This window comes from Vanellus vanellus (assembly GCF_965231255.1).
Source record: "Vanellus vanellus genome assembly, chromosome: 1".
NCBI lineage: Eukaryota > Metazoa > Chordata > Aves > Charadriiformes > Charadriidae > Vanellus > Vanellus vanellus.
In genome coordinates, this window is record NC_138905.1 from 11,270,121 (window position 1) to 11,291,130 (window position 21,010).

A 21,010-nucleotide genomic window follows, 5' to 3' on the forward strand; every position below is an offset into this window, starting at 1 on the left:
AAGATTTTGGGGAATTCAACTCTGCAGTGCTTACTGAGAGAGAAATGGATAACACACACATACATTAATTCACTCTTAATGTTGCAGCACTTGCTCATTGCTAATATTTAATCAGCTTTGCAGTGTCAGACATAAGGCTTACCATTGTCGCAACACTTCCACCTGAAGCCAGTGCTTTTATACTACATGTTTGTCAAATACGGTATCCAGGAAGCAACCGTTCACAGCAGTGGAAAATTCTGCTCACTATTAACAAGGGAGCCTATTTTTTGACACATATTTCCTGAAACGAGGCAGCTTTTGTTTAGAAGAAACGTAGATGAGAATGAAAGCTACTTTTATTCAGCTGTTCCAATTTAACTCAAAGTGTGTTTTCGGGAAGAATTTACAATTCTTCTGACACTGAGAAAAAAACCTTTGTGCTATATTCTATTCACAGAAGGTAAAAACACATCTGAGATTGAAGAAAAAATGAAGTTGCAATTCAGAAAATGTCAGGATTACACTGTCTATACAACTCTATGTGTATACATCATGATGCATTATGCAACCACATGATCATACATTTCCCTCTCCCAGCCCTGCACAAATCCCATGGCTCCTTCTGTGAACAGATGGATCTCTAGGTTGATGTAGGACTGTATAATGAAGGGAAATTTTGCTCTTACGTCAGGAAAAGAAGTTATTCTGTCAGTCAGCAAAAGCCCTTGGTGCTGGGGAGGTGAACATGAAGCTGTGAGATATGGTTTTCAGAAGTCATAATCTCCCCAAATGATCCATGAAATTAATAGTAGCTGTGTTTCAAAGCTATTAAGAAACACACAGAAAAATTAAGTGTGACGTTTCTCAGATTTAACACTGTACATTAATGTATTCCTTTGGCCTTAATGACTTTTTACCCAGACATTCATGTCTCATGTAGCCTGCCCCAGAAGGACATTTTCTTGACTATGAGAGGAGGCTAGATGACTTGCTCAGATGTCCTTGTTTACATTGTGGAAGCTTCAGTTTAGATGAGATCACCTCTGTCCTATAGAAGGAAGGGCTGTGTCACTGTACGTACATGAGGAACATAAATGAAGATTGTAGAGATTATTTTAGTTTTGTCCTTTCCTAATGTTTGAGTGCTTCATATTGCAACACAGTTTAAGGCAGATGCTTTAGATACACTTTTTAACCTTGGAAAACCCCAAACCAACTGAAAACAAAATCTTGAAATCTTAACACAAAGCATCAGATTGATACTCACATGGGTTTCCAGCATAGGATCTCAACAACACAGAAACGTCTGTCACTCAAGCTTTCTGAGGAACCGTAAGGTTTACCCAGCATGGCACACCGATGGGACATTCTTGTAGGTGGTTTTCACACATATATGCTGACAGAGACCAACGAGGCTTGTGAATCATGTCTCTGTCTCCAGGTTTTGGTGAGGAGTTTCTGCTAAGAAGAGGGAGAGCCCTTCTTGCTCATCTGGTCTAGGTGTGATCTGTTCTCTTCTGCACTTGCAGTGTCTCTTTTCCCCACAATCTCCTAATTCAGCATCATACCTCTGATCCACCACTGGACTTTCCATTCCATTCCTGCTGTGCTGTTTGAGCTATCTTTCATCTCTCAACATATTCTATGTTTGTCTCAGTTTCTACATTTGGTTCCTGGCCAGTCTGGCTTTCTCCCTTACATTGAATTTGTATATCTGTTTTAGGATGTCTCTCCTCAGCTTTTTCCAGTTCAACATCTTTCTCTGGATTCTTTAGTTTGCCTTACCATTTCCAAAACTTTCTGTCCAGATGTGCTTGTGGCCAGCCTGTCACAATACTCCTATTGCATCTCTTCATTTCCACAGGTATTTTTCTTCCCCCTTCTCACATTTCCCTCTATCACTAGTTGTTAGTCCCAAACCTATAGTTTTCTCCTGTATGCTTTTGTTATTTCTCCTTCCCTTCCAGTCTCTTCTCTCCTTATTCTTTGCCTGCCATTTTTCTCTCCATTATCTTCTACTTCCATATCCCAATCTCTTGCCCTTTGTTCTTCATTAAGTTTTCATCTCCTCTTTCTCCCACTGCTTAGACCACACTTAGGGTGTAGAGATCACCTGAGAGACCACAGCAAGCCTGAGCTTTTGCTGCAGAAGGGTGACGTTCTCTAGAAGCGATGCTCTCTGGGTTGGAATACACCTTTGTGTACGTTCTCAGGGATTTAGCTGATAAAATCTTTGCAGTGACCTGCAGGTGCTTTTTCAGGCTAAAATTTGTTAAACATCAAAGAGTAAAAAATGTATCTTTGAATACAGGTGTTGACTTTTTAATCTACAGTAGAGGGGCAGTAGAGTATTTCAAAGGGAAACAAGTTACAGAGGATTTCTAACTTGAGCAAAATAATGAGTTAATGTCTCAACCATTTTGCTTGGCATTTCCATGCAAAGGCCACATAGTAAAATAGATTATGAAAGCCAAGGGATTGGTGCTGTCACTCTTTTTTTCCCTGAGGAAAATGTTAGTTTATGTAGTTAATATTCAGCAAACTTACAAGATGCTAAAACAGTCTTATAGTGAGAACTGCTGGGCAAACATAATAATACATAATGCTACCAGCTATACTTAAAGTATACCACAGTGATATTCACACTGAAGGAAAACATTAGTCTGTGAATACTGTAGGTAAGTATCATTTTGAAAGCCAAAATTTAGAGCATACTTCAAGCAAATAATATGTTGTCTCAGAGGGTATCCACAAGGTGGTCAATATGTGCTTGTAATCCTAGGATTAAAAGCGTGAAAGAGGGATGTTTCCATGTATTCCATGTAAAATATCCCTCTATACCAAAGCAGTTTACTTGACCTAAATTGCATGATGTTTTTCTCTAACCACAAGGTTTTAATTATCTCTCTTGCCTGCAAGGGAGAATGCAAAGCCCTGCAAAGGGTGAGCCATGAATTCTCTCCCTCTCTCTTCTTGTTTACAGGCTATTGTCACTTTCCCATTTTTGAATGGCATCCTTTTTTTTTTTTTTTCTGCTCTCTGCCTATTAACAGTTACTCAGACATCTTCTGAAATGAACCACAATCTTGGAAAGATGGAAACTACAAGACATTAAAAACAGCACACTTGCACGCCTGTCACTTCTATTCATAGAATTTGCCTTCAGTTGCTCAAGCTTTAAAAATACTTAACAGTCAGACTGAATTTTCAGCTTTGCTTCTGACTTACTGCTTCTTCTAACTTCAGATTTGTTTAGACCACATCTGTAGTCTTTATGTTTTTGGAAAACTTCACAGAAGAAATAAATTTGTTTGTTTTTTCTGCCCCACCTCCCTCCAAAAGCAGAATGATTAATACAAAAAGGAGCAGAGTCCTCCTCCTATAAAATAGTAGACATGACTTTCTGTGAACAGCTGTAGTACCAGAGTGTGTAGGGTTGGAAAACTGTACTGTGGTCATACAGATTTTTGGTAAGAGAAATGTCTTTTCTTGTTCTAGGGAAAATAAATTTTAATTTGGCCAAGTGATGAGGTTAAAGCTCATAGCAAAGATGTGTAGCAGATAATAACCTTTAAACAGCCTGGTCAACCTCTCCCTGGATTCAGGGAAGGAAGTCCTACTGTTTCAGCCGAAGTTAGAATCTACGTCTGCTTCACAGAATCACAGAATCACAGAATTTTCAGAGTTGGAAGGGACCTCTAGAGATCATCTAGTCCAACTCCCCTGCTAAAGCAGCATTGCCCAGAGCACATTACTCAGGACTGCATCCAGGCGGGTCTTGAAAATCTCCAGGGAAGGGGACTCCACAGCCTCCCTGGGCAGCCTGTGCCACTGCTCTGTCACCTGAACCGTAAAGAACTGTTTCCGTGTATTTGAACGGAACTTCCTGTGTTCTAACTTGTGCCCATTGCCCCTTGTCCTGTCACTGGGAACCACTGAAAAGAGCCTGGCTCCATCCTCCTTCAACCCACCCTTGAGATACTTGTATGCCATAATAAGGTCTCCCCTCAGCCTTCTCTTCTCCAGGCTGAAGAGTCCCAGCTCTCTCAGCCTTTCCTCATAAGGCAGATGCTCCAAGCCCTTAATCATCTTAGTTGCCCTTCGCTGGACTTGCTCCAGCATTTCCCTGTCCCTCTTGAACTGAGGAGCACAAAACTGGACACAGTATTCCAGTTGTGGAATCTTCATACAATTGAGTCTTCTATGAAGATCTCTAAAGTGACCAGGGTAGCTCTCAAAGTAGCACAATTACCATGTTTTCAGCTGGAGTGAATTAATTCTTCAAAAAACAGTGCTTTTGCAATTAGATGCTGTGCCAGGCAAGTTTATGGTGTTTCCATAACATGTTGAAGATAGATACCTCAGGGTTCATCAGTGGTATACGTGCTTGTATGAGCGTTGGATGTCTGTGGATCTTTGTGTTGCAGAAAATTATACTACACAATGCTCTCTTCTGGTGAAATGTGAAATATTTTCTTCTAGCCATCATGGAGAGGCATAGGAGCACTGCCTGAACTCTCAATTAATTTGGTTTTAGACTGGGAGAGCTTTTGACCAGAGAGAATGTAAAACAAAGTATTTCCAAAGGAATAAAAAAAATCAAATCTAAAATGCTGTTAAACTCAAGTGAGTGACTTGTTAGGTGAATAGCAGACCTGTTGAGATCAGGACCTACGTAGAAGCCTGATTTATTCTGCAGTGTGGCCATAGATATCCAGGGGGAACATTTTTTGTATTTAAGATCTCTACGTTCAACATATACTCAATTTAATGGAATCATGTTTACAGAGAGGAATCTCCTTGGAGGAGAATTCCCTTTTCTTTGGTCACTGACAAATTTATTACAGTGACTTGTAATCACAATCTTGTCCTAGTGACTAACCACTCTTCCTCTTGCTTTTGCACATATAATAGAATTATTGTAAACCATTGCAACTTTCATTAGTCACAACTTTTGAAAACAACTGTATAGTGAGGATATGCAATAATATACTCATGAACATTTCACATAGTGTTAAAAAAGAGAAAATACGTAGGAACTGATTTAGTGAACTACCTCAATAGCGACTATGTTTTTGAAAATACGGATATTTCTTTTAAATACCTCCAGGGTTGGTGACTCCACCACTTCCCTGGGCAACTGGTTCTACTGCTTGATAATCTTTTCAGTGAAGAAATTTTTCCTAATATCCAATCTAACCCACCCTCGTGCAACTTGAGACTGCTTCCTCTTGTTCTATCTCCTGTTATTTTCAAGAAGATACCAACCCCCACCTTGCTGCGACCTCCTTTCAGGTAGTTGTAGAGTGATAAGGTCTCCCCTTAGCCTTCTTTTCTCCAGACTAAACCACCTCAGTTCCGTCTGCTGCTCCTCATAAGACTTGTTCTCCAGACCCCTCACCAGCTTCATTGCTCTTCTCTGGACACACTCCAGCACCATTATCTTGTAGTGAGGGGCCCAAAATTGAACACAGTACTTGAGGTGCTGCTTCATAAGTGCTCAGTACAAGGGGACAATCACTTCCTTAGTCCTGCTGGCCACACTATTGTTGATAAAGGCCAGGATGCTGTTGGTCTTCTTGGCCACCTGAGCACACTAGCGGCTCATATTCAGCTGGCTGTCAACTACCACCCCCAGGCCCTTCTCCTTGAGGCAGCTTTCCAGCCACTCTGCCCCAAGCCTGTAGTGCTGCATGTGGTTGTTGTGACCCAAGTGCAGGACCCGGCACTTGGCCTTGTTGAACCTCATACCGTTGGCCTCGGCCCATCGATCCAGCCTGTCCAGATCCCTCTGTAGAGCATTCCTACCCTCAAGCAGGTCAACACTCCTGCTCAACTTGGTGTCGTCTGCAAAATTACTGAGGGTGCACTTACTCCCCTGGTCCAGATCGTTGATAAAGATATTAGACAGAACTGTCCCCAGTACTGAGCCCTGGGTAACACCACTTGTGACCAGCCTCCGACCGGATTTAACTCTATTCGCCACCATTCTTTGGGCCTGGCCATCCAGCCAGTTTTTAACCCAGAGAAGTGTACACCAGTCCAAGCCATGAGCAGCCAGTTTCTCCAGGAGAATGCAGTGTGAAACAGCGTCAAAAGCTTTACTAAAGCATAGAGGAGACATGATCTTTAATTTATAGATGCGCCTTTACTCACTAGTTGATATTTGCTGTGAAGAAAGAATCCTGATCCAAACAAAAACTGAGCTCAGATTTTAATTTTTCCATTTAAAGCTTTAACTCCAGACCGTTCTTTGTCTGAATTAGTTGTGGTAAACTACTACTTTGGTGGTATGAATCAACACAAATACTAGTAACATCTAAATGTAAGTTCTGTCATCAGTAAGGTCAATCATGTTTAAAGTGTAGTTCCTCCTTGTGTCGTTCAAGTCTTACTCATACTATCTGGGAATGGCTTCAAAATGGTCTTCCAAAATAATTGTAAAGTACACCTTTAAATACTGCTTTTTTGGACATTATTAGGAGTTTAGGTGAGATCTGGGAGAAGTCTAACTTGGATTTAATACCACTGTAATATCCTCATTATAGTAATGCAAAGGTTGTTTCAACAATGCAGGAAGTCAGGATTCAAGATGCCAAAATACTCAGCTCATTGAAAACTGGCAGAGCTCCACTGAATTCAGTGGATTACACTGATTTACATTTGCTAAGAATCATGTCTAACAACATTTCATTTACAATTCAAGCAGGTAAAAAGTATTTTGAAATAAATCCAAACAAATATTTTTACAAGAAACAAAGGCTATAGCTTGATCTTACTGCTGCTGTAGCTGCCCAGCAGAAAAGGGTATTGTTGGGTCCTTTCTACAATTTAACAGATGTTTTTTTCCCTAGAAGAACAAAGGGAATGTTTATAAGAAAGCGTTGCATATAAAACAACATGAGACTTGAAAGCAGGAAGACAAGATACGCAGGAAAGTCTTTGTTAAGGAGGTACAAGATGTCTAATGTGCTGCTTTAAATGTCTCTCAACAAAGACACAGCCTAGTATATGCCCTTTAATGTTATAAATATGGTGTTTTTAAATAAAAAGAAAAAAAAATCAGTCATGTAATTGTCCTTTCAACTTAAAAAGGTTCATGTAACTTTGTCTTATTCGTGAACTCTGTGCTGTCAGGCATTATGAAGCTGCTGTGGTATAAATGATATGCAGTTTCTACAGAGCAAATGGACTCTTAGAGAAAAATAAGAAGGAATAGGCAGCAACTTAATAGGATTTTAAAATCCATATAGCAAAATAAATATTGAGGATTTATCAGATCTCACTAGCTTAATTTATTGGTAGGATTTTTGTCTTAGTAAAGACAAAGAACTGCATGCAAAGTTCAGAGTCACATTCTATACATATGAATAGCGGTAAATATATATACATATGAAATGCGGTAAAAAATGCCTGAAGAGCCTACTGAACTACAGAATTAAGTAAATGTATAGTCCCATTTTGATGGAAGTATGCTCAACTTCCATTTTTACATAGAGCTTTCAGAGCAAAGGCCCATGACTACGCTAATTGACAGCTCTTTTAATCTAATAAGCTACAAGTATGCTTCTGATTTCCAGCTCCTAAAACACCTCTAGGGACAGGAGAGAGGAGGAAGGGATCCCTGCAGTACCCAGAAAGGAAGACCTCAGAGTGGAGAACGTGCCTTATAGCAATGCATGAACTTGTCTGTTCCAAACCAATTGAAGAGAATCCTCTCTTACATAAACACTGTATTAAAAATGTGGGTCTGTGTTAAGAGCTTTGACATGACAAACACACTGGAGCTTCGCTATGACTGCTGTGGCAAAAAAATGCCATCTTGTACTGTGCAACCTTTTCAAGCAATGGCATAATTGAACGAAACAGCCGACAGAGAGGCAGTTCCAAGGAAATCTAGTCTCTGAGTCTGTTTCCTTTTTGATACATCGCTGCAAAACAATCCATGCATGATGTTCATAAGGCATGCTGTTATTACAGTCCCAGGAGCTGCAGAGTGAGCCCGTATAGACTGACTTGGCCTTTAAATGATATTCATATTGAAATAGAAATACCGTTTCTTCTTCCAAAATGAAAGAGAGCTACATAAGGATATTTGATATGTGGTGACGAGTTCCATTCACAGAATGAGTCCACCAGCAACTCTTAGAGATTTTTTATTTTATTTATTTTATCTCTTGAATTCTGTTTTATAATAATCAGCTCTTTCTTGCTGAACACCCAGCCGAGGTTCTGCATGAGCACATTTCATCCATTGCTCAGTGTGAGGTCCATGTGCCTAATGCACAGATGGTGCGAGTCTGCTGAAGCACTCAGATTGGCAGCAGATTCCCAGTCCACGCTTCTAGCTTTTCAGGTCTTGGATCAGCCACTAGAGTTTAACTGAGATGAGTGACTTGTAAGAGATACCGGTCTCTGATTTGAACTGCCCTGGAGCAGGGCTGTTCAGGAAAGCGTCCTTCTGCCAGAAGGAATTATAACCTCAGGGTAATTTTCTTTTGGACTCATTACAGATTTTAGCTAAGATAGTGTTGTGTTCTATAGGGCCTACAGATAGAGGCATGCCACTAACTTATTACCTATAGAAGCTGTCATATATAGCTTGCCTTGTTCTCTTCATTACCTGTATAAAGGTCTGTGCAAGGGGAGGCTTCAACAGTTTACTTGAACTTAATTTAAAATTTGTATCTGCATGAGTTCTCCCTACTGTCATAGGCAGTCTGAAGCTCCTGCTTCAAAAGATGGTTTGACAGGCAAGTTAACAATAAACTTTCTTTGTTCTAATGTTAAAAGGAAGAATTAGCAAAGGCTTTTTATAAATTTGAAATTATTTATTCAAATAATTAAGCTGATCCATAGAATTAAAATGTCCATTTATTTTTACCAGCTTTATTCTTTTTTCCTTTTTTTTTTTTTTAGTACTATATTTATCAGATTGTATTCAGTTTGAATATGCTTTAGCCAAAGGCAAAGAGTTTTGTACCTCATGCTATTCTCTGATGAACTACCAGATGGACGTAGGGTATATATGGCCACATTCCAGAATATATTAGATTCACCCTTTTTAAGGTTGAAGTAGTGGAGAGTTTAGTGATTAAGAAAAATATAAAGAAGAAATGTGAGAACTTGATTTAAAAAAATGGTTTGATTTTAAGAATAACTACACAAATAAATACATTTGGTTTACATTTCTCTGGAGGTCTTGTCTAAGGCCTTTGTGAGTCTGAATTTCATTTGAATGTTCTGATTGCTATAGATTCTGATGAGTTTGTCACTATTTTGACCCTGAATTTTAAGAGAGGTTTTACTTCTGACCTATAAAATATTAATACATTGGTTAGCAGTCTCCTTCCTTCTTGAAAATGGACAACGTAACTGATACCACAACACTTGTAGACACAACTTGCATAACGGTAAAGCTGTTCTCTGTGTGCCCTGGGTGTACTTGCCAGTGCATTCAGAAAGGGATGCAAGTGCTTAAATGAGTCGAATATGTGAATTAAGGAATATTCAGTGAATAAATTTTGCCACCCAGTGAGGTTCACTACGGCTGATCTCAAGTCAGAAAAATAGTGTATCCTTTCTTTTCTCCTTTTGTCTCTTGTTCTCAATGGAACAAAAGACTAAACTACCTTTTTAACATTAAATAAAATAGAGAGGAATTTTTAGACATATAAAACAAATTCAACTAAATTTTGAAGAGTCATTTTGAAATGAAAATTAAAAAAAAAACCACAAGTGTTTTGAAGTTGTTAAAGGCCTTCTTGTACCCTCTTTGCATTGCTGGTTTTATATATGCCAAAACTTCCTTGTGTTCACGGCATTTTTATGAGTGGTGCTATAACTGCAGTTTTTATGAGTGGTCTATAACTGCAGTTTTCCATGAAAGTCAACTTTGTTGCATTGCTTTTCTAAGGAGCAGAAGGAGAAAAATCTGAAAGCAAGGCAATCACTCTAATTTTTTAAAAAAATCTTCAGTAATCTGAAAGTGGGGTTGACCTAGTGCGCTGTGTATGAGGCCAGTGCTCTGAAAAGGTTGAATTCTTTCTAAGCATAAATTGGGTATTGCACACTATTTACATTTGTGTCTTTTACTTCATCCCTAAGGCGGGGACACCAGTTTGCTGTCTGAGTGGGGTGTGGTGAAGGGAAGTGAGGTCAGGATTACTTTTGGAATGGAATTGTGAAGGGGTTGGTACAATGAAACGTGGGCATTTCAGGTATTCATTGGGAAGTCAGAGTCCATTTACCAGAATCAAAATAATTTATGAGATGTGTTAGAGTGGGTAGAGATTCCCAAAATACAGTAACAGGTTTTTTGTAATACAGTATTTATAAAAGTATGTCCCATTTGTGGTACACCAATGCCACTGCTATGTTCTATGTGCAACCAAATACCAAAGCTGCAGGCATTAAAAATAGAATCCTCCAAACAAAATTCTGTTGAGTTTACACATTGTTAACCAATGTCGAGATGTCAGGAAAATTAAATCACTTTTAAAAATGCAGGCTGGGAAATTTGAAGACACATCTGCAAGTTCTCTTTGTAATCCAAATGGAAATTAAGAGATTGTCAAAACACAGGGAGCCTCATTTATTATTTGCAGATGCTGCTCTCCCTCTGTTCCCTTAGCAATAAACTGGCATTTTGAGGAGTTCCTTCTTCCAGCAAGCGAAATCAGCTGTAAGTCCCTAAGAATAGGTGGCTGCATTAGCAAAGCTTGCTTAGGCTCAAGGGAAGGGGTGGCCTAATATTACCAAAGTTTTAATTACTATTTGATGATCTGCATAATCTTTGAGCAAAGCACTGTTCTTGGTTCATTTATAACTTTCCAGCTTTAACACTAGTAAAAATCTGTCCTATTGGTGCTTGTGTTCAGATAGTTTTCATAGAAGCTGAGAGCAAATTGAAGATTTTCCTTAAAAAACCCCCACACATCAAAAACAACAAAACCCTGAATATTATAGCTAATCATAATATAGCTAAGTCTTGCAGTTAGTAAAACACCAAAAAGACTCTGCTAGTTCCTGATGACTTAAAATTACCGTTGGGGAAAGTGTCAGTAGGTGTTAAATTGCATTAAGAGCAGGTGAGGCAGGACAAGATTTCCTATGAATAAGTGTGCTTGAAAAATTACATAAGTGCCCACCTCAAAATATGCCAGAAATGCAGAAGAAATGGGAAACGCTTTCTTCCTATTCTTTTTCTGTTACAAGAAAGATTCACTTGTTGTACATTGTACTCATTGTGAGTTGGGGTTTTTGGGTTCTCATCCAGTCTCAGCTAAAAACCTGAGCTAAAGCTGCCGTGAAACCAATAAATGATGTAGTGTTATTATTTAATACTGTATTTTTATCACTATGAAACAACATTGAATGCCTTAAAATACATTTTTCTTAACAAAGGGGGATTCCTAGATCTGTTTTTGATGTTTGTACAATAGCAGAGGTACAACGCTGAACTCATGTTTTGTGAAGGTTTGAATACAAAGTGACAATTACAAAAATTACTTCTTAATTTTCAAGTCCTCTAGACTACTTTGTTAACTATCAACAGTCGAAAGTGTCTGATGATTCCATCCTACAAAGCACCCCTGATTATCTGCTTTCCTTTGAGTAGGCACCTGAGTGAGGCAATTGACTCTGGCACTACTTATACTCTCTGTGATGCTAACTGAGGCATAAACATTCCCAACATCTTGCAGAATTCAGCCTGTATCTATTACTTAACAATGAACTCTCTCTGATAATGTTCTTCTTAATGTGCACGTCACTACTATGATACGTTGTGGTTTTCAGAACATCAGCTCTCCTGTCACTTGTCACCCCAGATCTTTACAGCAGTCAGCAATCAAGCAAGTGACTCCGAAAAGCAACAGATACAGTAAACTATTGGGGTGGTTTTTTTCCTTTGTGTTGTTGCCATGAATTTCAAGAATGAAGGCATTTGTGAGTTGCTAGGGAGCAGCTGTAATCTTATTTATATATTATATGTATCAGAGAGTAAGACATACTTAAAACACTCAGGCTGATTTCTTTGAATATACAGAATGCTCCTTGGGAAGGAGCATTTTTCAACGTGTTCCACAATGGATCACTTGTGATTCAAAGAAAAGAAATGTCTTGTGAGTAAAAAAAAATATCTCTGGCATGTATTGGAAATAGAAAGCATTAGTATAGCTTTGGAAATAGGATATGGTAGTAAGAAGAATTTGCTCCCTCTGGGCAGATTATATAGTTGTTTGTGACTACTAAAAATTTGAGTTAAAGGAAAATATCTACAGTAATAAGAAGTGAGCAATAATAATCACTCACATGGATCGGAGTAGTTATTTCTGTTTTCCAACTTTTCCTGCTCCCAAGAATTCTTCATATGTTTTGATGTCTGTCATACAGCCCGCTTTCTCCACTTTTCTTACATAAATGATGTCATGACATGTAACTTCATGGCACTCATAAAACCAAAAAATAAAATTAGTGAATATGTGAGTGTTACTAATCGATATTTTGTGAGCTAAACAAATTTATTAAAACTGAAACTGTTTGTGATTCTCTAAAACATGTTGAATATAGTTAATAAACCAATATAATTTTGTCAAAATATTTGTTTTGAAAATTTTAATATTACCCAAAATTTCAGTAAGAAATATACTTCTTTGTTTTCAAGCTAGATGATTCTCCCCAGGATGAAATATTACTTTTTTTTTCTTTTCACTCTGTATGATTTTGTTTTGGTTGGGCAGAGGGAAAACGGAGACCAATGAACGAGCTCAGAACTCAGCAACAATCTGGGCCAAGTTGAAGGAGATGTATAAATTAGAAAAACTCTTAAGTTATCCCATTAGCTATATTTTTATTTAATATTTTGACATGTTGTTTTGATTTCGGTTGGTTGGTTTTTTACATTTGTCCTGGTTTGAGTGACACTGGACTAATTTCTCTTCTAATACTTGGGAAAATTGCACTTTTAGAAGACTGTAATGTCTGAATTTGTGAATATTTACTTTGTAGCCAGCTATGATGTGTGGGTTTCAAGGTCCCAGTGTTTTTTGAGGTCGTCAGGTGCAGGGATGAGGAGGAGAGAGACCTGAGCACTTGACCCAATCTGGCCAACAGGATTATTTCATACTATTAATGTCACATTCACTATAAATTAGAAAGTTTGCTGTGAAGTTTTCTCTCTGTCTTGGTGACTGTGATCCTGAGAACTTCTAGCCCCGGTGCTGGACTCCTGAGCCCTTCCCTTCTTCCCGAAGCTGTAGTGTCTGACATTTGCTGTCCACTGCTGGGAGCGCACAGCTTCTGACTGATATAATTGGCTGAGTATAATCTTTGCATATTCTGTATTAGTATCGGGATCAATATTGGATCTTTAGTGTTAAACATTGGATCATTAATGTTAATCATCTAAACTTAGTTTATTAAATCTGTTTACACTTCAACTCCCGGGTTTCCTTGTTTTTCCTGATTCCCTTTCCTGGGTGGGGAGTGGTCATTGGGTGATAGAATGATTGTCTAAACAACAATAAATTCTTATGGGTTTCTCAAACCATAACAACATTTTACTTCAATCAAGAACTGTAAGGCAACTCACTTTTGTCTAGATAAGGAACGTATAGAAATACTCATGTCAGAATGAATAAAGTTCTGGAAATGCCTGTCCCTTTCAGTAGCTATAAAGATGACTTGGGTCCTTGCTTAGCCTTAGGTTTAGAAATCTCAAAGCTACATAAATCCCCAACTAAGTGTTATCAAAGAGCAAACATAATTCTTTAGTTCTTATTGGTTTCAGCAGAGAATTGCACATTGCATAGAAGCAGCTTTGGTGTCCATAGAATCATAGACTCGTTTTGTTTGGAAGAGACCTTTAAGATAGAGTCCGAACATCAACGTAACACTGCCAAAACCACCACTAAACCATGTCCCTAAGCACTGTGTCTACCTGTCTTTTAGATACTTCTAGGGATGGTGACTCCACCACTTCCCTGGGCAGCCCATTCCAAGGCTTGACAACCCTTTTGGTGAAGAGCCTTTTCCTAATATCAGTCTAAACCTACCCTGACATAACTTGAGACCATTTCCTCTTGTCCTATCACTTGTTTCTTGGGAGAAGAGACAGACCCCCACCTTGATGCAACCTCCTTTCAGGTAGTTGTAGAGCGCAATAAGGTCTCCCCTCAGCCTCCTTTTCTCCAGGCTAAACAATCCTAGTTCCCTCAGCTGCTCCTCATAAGACTTATTCTCCAGACCCCTCACCAGCTTTGTTGCCCTTCTCTGGACACTCTCCAGCACCTCAATATCTTTATTATAGTGAGGGGCCCAAAACTGAACAGTATTCAAGGTGAGGCTTCACCAGTGCTGAGTACAGAAACACCCAAAGCAGTACACCCTGGATGGGACTTCAGAAGTCATCTTGAACCTGTTGGCTGGGCTGAACCCCAGCAGTGTCCTGCAGACACTGAGGTATTTCTGTGTCTTGCTCCCCAACAATCACGTCTCTGAGCACTCTTTTGCTTTCAGGGCAGCTTTGTAACTAAGCTACTTCTCTGTATTCAGGACATACTGTGTTGCAGCTAATAAGTTATCTGGGGTTGCTGGCACATGAGGTGTGTGTTGCAGAAGTGCTGGCTCTGGACGTGGCATCAAATTAGCTCTTTCACAGCCACAGGTAGTAAATCTGGGGTGGCTGCATGAAGAAACATGCAAGCACCTGTGAAAAGTGTTCACCAATTCTTTTAGTTCCAGGCAGTTAATGCTGAGGTAATGTAGTTTCCTTTGTGCTGCTTCAACCTGAGTTGGGGAGTGAGGGGGGGGTTTAGCTCTGACCGTGCAGTTTTAAGGGAGCTGGGTGCCGGTAATGGAGTCTGTCAGCAGTCTCAGACATGACAAGCAATGAACCAAGCCCAGGATTCAATCAGGGCCTGCAGTCAGGCATAAAAGGAGACAGGATGGAGACAAGGCTACACTGTGGGTCCAACAACCACCCAATTGGCAGGACTGGAGAGGAGCTTTAACATACATCTGAGAAGTCCATCTAGGAGATAAAGTAACTATGGCATAGGGCCAAGAGCCATCCAGGGGCCAGGCCTGGAGGCATATCTACACCATAGCCCGGGACTGGGCTGAAAGGGAGCCTGTGGGCAGGGGTACAGGCACAGGTTCCCCGTGAGGTAAGTTATGGTCACTGAGGCCTGTTAATGCCTGTTAATGCCCCATGGTGATAGCCAGAGACTTTTTGGAAGGATCAGGAGGAAGTGGCCATGGGAGGCCCTCTCCAAAAGCAGGGATTGGGCAGGAAGAGATTAATTTTCTAAAACGTTATTTAAGTTTTGCTCTCTTCTGAGGGTTTTTAAAAATTTTTTGAAAAAAATAATTCCTTTGCTACATATCTTGTAAAACCTATCCCAAGATTTCACAAGCATGCTTAATATTTCGGTGTAGTCACTTTCAGAAAAGATGGAGGAAGACCCACCCCAAAGTTTTGTTTGATTTGGCATCCCAGGCTCAGTAGTGTATTTGAGCAGTAGTTTTACCGTCATGATAATCTCCAACTAGTGTAGACTGATTATAAATCATAGATTGTTGACAGAGATGTCCCATCAGCCTAGCTGAGCTAAGTGGTCTTAAAAATTGTATTGAAATAATAACAACATCGATATATTTACCTTGTGTAGGTAGGTATTACCAGAGTTGGTCAGTTATTTTGTTTCTCTATTCCTAAACACATTTCAAAAAGGAAAAGATAGTGTTTCTGGTTAACTTTTGAAATTCTGGGTTTGAACTTCTGAAGATCTTGTCTCATAGGACTTCTATGTCAATGAAAGTATTCAGTGATGGAACTGAGATCGCCATGTGCATGTCCCATGCTTGAGCCCTCAGCCAACTGCCTGAAGAAAAGGCTCTGTTGTTTTTAAATTGGGAGATTGACAGTTTCAAACAAACAGACAAACAGGCAAATAAACAGGCAAAGGAACAGTAGTTTAGAATAATTCAACATGAGTTTTTATTCCTTGTTATTTGGGTAGTCTGTGTAAAACAGTGCCAAGACCACGGTCCCGAAGCACAGATAATTTATTACTCTCAGGATCTTTTCCTGAGTATAACAAAGCATAAGGGCCATTTAAATAAAATTTAAATGTTACAGTGGCCCCCAATGCCTGCCACAACGTAGCAAAAGCCCTGCAATGAAGGTACATCTTTCTTTCTCTCTCAATTTGTATAGAAATGTTTGACTTTCCCTTACAAATATGATAGAAAGCAAGGACAATGTCTCTTTGTGAGAGATTTATAAATGTGGCCTTGAAGACTGAGTGGACAGGGGTGTGTTCTGCTGAGGAGCTGGCAGTCTTTCTAATCTTTACCACATTCAACTATTCTCCTTCTTGTGTTGTTTCCTCCTAATGTGATTCTCCCCGCCACATTCTCTCCCCTAATACCTCGTAGTTCATTATACCAGGATAAATATTCATCATTTAGAAAGCAATTTTAATACATTCTTGCCTGAATAAAGAAGGGCATGGCTATTGACTTCAGAGAAAAAATATTTGTTATGCTATGACCTTACAGATTTTAGTCATGCCACGAGGCTTTATTCTTTGAGAAAAGGTAGAGTTTTACTGACAATTTGGAGAGCTTTTAGCAAAACATTCGTGATTAAAGTACTCAAAAAGATTTTAGACTTAAAAGCCAACTGAAATTTGCATTCGCTTGGTCGTAGAAATTTAATAAAATGTATTCAAATTAGCATTTCTTAACAAGCCACGAAACATGCCAAATTTTATTTGGAAAGATGAATGAGCACACCTTCACTGATAAGGCCCTTTATGACTATTTGAGATGAGCTTCTGCTAATTGTGTTTGACTGCTAGGTGGGAGGAGGAAAAGTTTGTCACAGGGTGCCAAATCCTGAAGCGGGTATCATTTCCCCATGTGTTCTTGCACTGTACTGCTGCAGTGCTACAGCTGAATTAAAGAAGAGGGAAGCAGGAAACAAATAAATTATGTACACACCTCTTAATTAATTAGTGACTATTTCTTACACCGTTCCTTGATAGTTGAGATGGGTCTCACGCTTCAGGAAAATAAACACGTGTGTGAATTTCTGAATTATTTCTGATGCTTTTTGTTTAGGAGCTTGTGGGATAAATCTACCAGCAGTAGAAGCAGGGGAGGTAGGTGCTACGAGCCCTGACATGGGGTAAAGTGAAGAGGAGGAGAAAGTCACTGACTCTACATGGGATCTTGTGCAAAACTCAATAGGTTTTCTTGGGGGGAGTTGGTTTGAATTTTATTTTTTTTAGTCACTGACAGATAACAGCTTGTGAAGTCAGCCTCAGAGTAAGGCCTTCTCAGTGGTAGGACCCACAGTGACTGTTGTAAAGGTTTTAAGCTGAAGTATGAATAGGACTCCTCTCTCTTGTGGTGGTGATCTCCCTGTTAAATGATAGAGGCTTTTGAACTATTCTGATAGCTGGTGCTGGAGAATAAAAATGAAAATGTTTCTTTTTTTCCTACAAAGTACCTACTAGACCATGCTTTGATAGTCTGCAGCTTTCAAAGTGTTCAAGCCTGGAGGTATGAACAACTTCCTTCAAGGAAGGACATCTGTGAAAAATTTGTGTGCTTTCAAATTTGGGTTTATTGGACCATATGTTTGCTATATGATTAGATACAGGGATGAAAGTGCAAATTTTCCATCCAGGTTCTCAAACCCTTACCTGTATGGCTTACTGTAGCTTTGCTCTGTAGTGAAAAATCAACTCCAGTGAATTATTAATACTGTGTTTCTGGTTGATGGAGTGCAAAATCATGGTCGTGTGGATGCAGTGTGCCATCAACTTAACTTCTGCTGAGGCTGTTAGATCACAGGACTGTTAGAAACCTTATTTCATTAAGTACTTAAAGGTGTCAAAGAATCAACTCTACAGCACTTGCCCTTATATAGCTGGTCAGTGTGGTCTCCAAGTCATCCCTGTTATCCATCTGCCCCAAATCTGCGTTACTTAAGCACACACTTGCTTGTGCCCCTACTGTGTATTTTCTTTGCTTGTGGCCTTCTTAATGTTTGTTTATAATATTGAGTGAAAAATATAATTACGATGAAATGGTATTTTTGCAATGAACTACTGTTTTCTCCAAATTTTAAGATGTTTTTGTCTAATTGAAACTCCCAAATGAAAAGGGATTATATTTAAATTTTCCTATTCTTTTCACCATTAAATAGCAAATGAAAAGCAATTGCATGAACAAATTTGAAAAAAAGAGAAAAACTTGGAAAAATCTGTATAAAGCAAAACATGTTTTCGCAAATAAAATAAATGAATGCTTTAAAATTATTTTTTTATTATTTAAAAACTTCAGTGAAAGTTATTTTACAGTTTTCTAGCCTATTTGCAAAATCTTATGTGTGTTCTCTATAAGTCCTGTATCGTTTGATGCAGGTGTACTGCACATAGTCACGAGTGATGTTTAAATAATTTGGCACTACTTTTCTCTTCAAAGAATAAGACACAAACACCTGGTAACACCCATATTCTAGTGCCTGGTCCTTACATGATTATGGTGAATATTTGCTGATGACGGAAATGTGATAGTTTTGCCAGATTTAATGGTCACTCCAATTTAGACGCTTCTCTGAAATTTCTGTTCCTGATTCAAACCCTCTGAATCTATAAAACTAATTTCAACTCTTGCCTTGCCTGTAGGACTTTAGGGCTCTTCTGGTCACTACAGTCAATTTAAGGCTGAATCCCAGTGCTGACTGTGCAAATTTTATGTGTTTCAGATAAAAATGTAAATGATCACTTAATAATTGGCCTGTCCTAAAAAAAAAAAGGGATTTTTTGGGTTATACTTGTGAAAACTTTCTGTGGCAATTTTGAAAACCAAACACCTCAAAACAATCCAAACTGTAATTGGAGATTCATTAGAACCTATCTTCTTTTGTAGTGGTTTTCTGCTCATGATGCACTGAATTTTTAAAATAAGTGTTGCTGTATGAAGAATTAAAGCCTATTCCAATTACTCAGTTACTGGTGGAAAGGAAAGGCTGTACTTCTGAAGGAAAAAAACTAAGACTCAACATAAGTGTTGTGAAATTCAAAAGTGATGAAAACCTATGACAGCTTATGAGACATGCCCAATAAAAATTTGCAGAAATAGCTGTAGTTGTCAGAAACTCGTTTGTGATAAATACCCATCAGCTACAAGCACCAGAGACATATTTTGGTGAGTTTCTTTAAGGTCTCCATAGCTTTAACCCAAGAAACCTGGTGGGGCTGGTAGACTCAGTCTGGTCTGCACTTTCTCGGTTCTTGTGCTGGATGGCGGCCAGTGCATTAGCGCTGGACTCATTCCTGCCTGTGCCTGGAATTGCTCCCTGGGAGACAGCACAGCCCCCACCAGGCAGCCTTGCGGAGAGGCAGAGTACTTGAGTAAACTCAGGCCATCTGTTGGTTGCATAAATTAGTTTTCCCCATTTGCCCATCTAGCCATAAGGTATCCACTTTTTTTTTTTTTCTTTTCTCCCCAAATAATGATTTTTTTCTTTATCCAATTCTAGTAGGACAGAAGTAGGCAAATGGATTTCTTGCTACTGTTTTCTTCTTTACTTCTTGTTCCTTGCATTTCATTGTAGTGGCTTTGTTTGATAAATCAAATTAACCCCTTTATATACACGTTCTGCTTTGGAACCAGTTAATGGCTCCTCACTAAAGATAACCTTTGTTCATGAAGAAGAATACAATTAAAGTTCCTTTCCCCTCTTTCCCCCTCTTTTTTCCCCTTCCTTTTTTCCCCATTTCAAACTTATTTTCTTTTCCCTTTTTTCTTCTTTTCTTATTTATTTTTTCTTCCTCTTCCTCTTCTTTCCTCATGAATACTAACATTATAATATGAATAAATAGATAAGGGACTAAACTGATTACATTAGCATAATGCAAGTGATTTTCTTCAAACGGTGTGTTTGTTGCTCAGCATTCAAGGAAGAATTATTTCAGCAACAATTATTGTATTTCAACTTCAGTCATTTTAAAGGATCTCAATTTTACTTTTATCTGAGCACCTTATGGAAATCGGATTCCTTGAGCATGTAGCAGTTGAAAAGTCTGTCACTAGATACAGTCAGTTTTGAAGATTTGTTAAATGATTTTTAGTGACAACTTCTTTGTCTCAGCCAAAAAAGTGAAGTGTTTCATTCATAAAGCACATTTGGATTTTCCTAGCAATAGTCTTTCTGAAGCTCTCCAGTAGGAGCAGAGGACACCTTGTTGCCTGTTCTGTGAAGTCACCTTGGTTATTTTGGATGTCTGTTGCCATTTTGATTTATTTCCATTTTTTCTTCCTGCAGATTTATTTGAAAAACAGAGATTTGTATACTGTAGAAGCCAACAACCCTCGTCAGCTAGTGGAAATTGCAGCCAGAGACATTGAAAAACTTTTGAGTAACAGGTCTAAAGCTTTGGTGGTGAGTACTAATGGCTTAGGTTTTCTATTTGGCATTTTAAAAAATATTTATTGTTGAAACATGCATTTATTGCTATTTTTGTTGTTTATGCAGTTACAGCCAGTGATGTGTATCGGACATGACATGTAGATAGATGGCTCGTGACTTCATGGTAGAAAATGAACTCATTAGTTCATTGGCAGAGGGCAGATGCTTATAATATTGACGGACAGATTAGGAACCATGGCCAAGTAACAAATCAAGTTATAAATAGATTGGAAAATATTCCTCTAAGTGACGCACACGAATGTTTATGACTTGAAGATCGCTGTACTCTACAGTCAGTAGTGATATTGGGGAAACAAGAAGTAGAGCTTCTTTAAAGTGTGATTTAAAAATAATGGTATCTTTGAAGTCATGATGTTCATTTTGGTATTACTGCTAACTACATCTGTTGATATTTGGTCTCCATCTTTTCAGTTACTCAGTCTTTCTTGGTGGTAGCAACTAATTCTTCTTCAACAACGGTAGTTGTGTGTGAATCAGATTAATTTCCATATCTATTCAATTTCTGACTTGATAATT

The 21,010-nt window shown here is 38.7% G+C and overlaps 1 protein-coding gene across 5 annotated transcripts in view; it reads left to right on the forward strand.

Moving 5' to 3' along the window:
• The window catches only part of CACNA2D1 (calcium voltage-gated channel auxiliary subunit alpha2delta 1), a 437,732-nt gene that overhangs the window by 57,072 nt on the left and 359,650 nt on the right, over window positions 1-21,010 (forward strand). For all 5 annotated transcript variants that reach the window (XM_082498408.1, XM_082498409.1, XM_082498410.1 and 2 more), the window contains exon 3: window positions 20,330-20,446. In XM_082498408.1, the coding sequence (XP_082354534.1) occupies window positions 20,330-20,446 (117 nt within the window). The remainder of the gene's footprint in view (window positions 1-20,329; window positions 20,447-21,010) is intronic.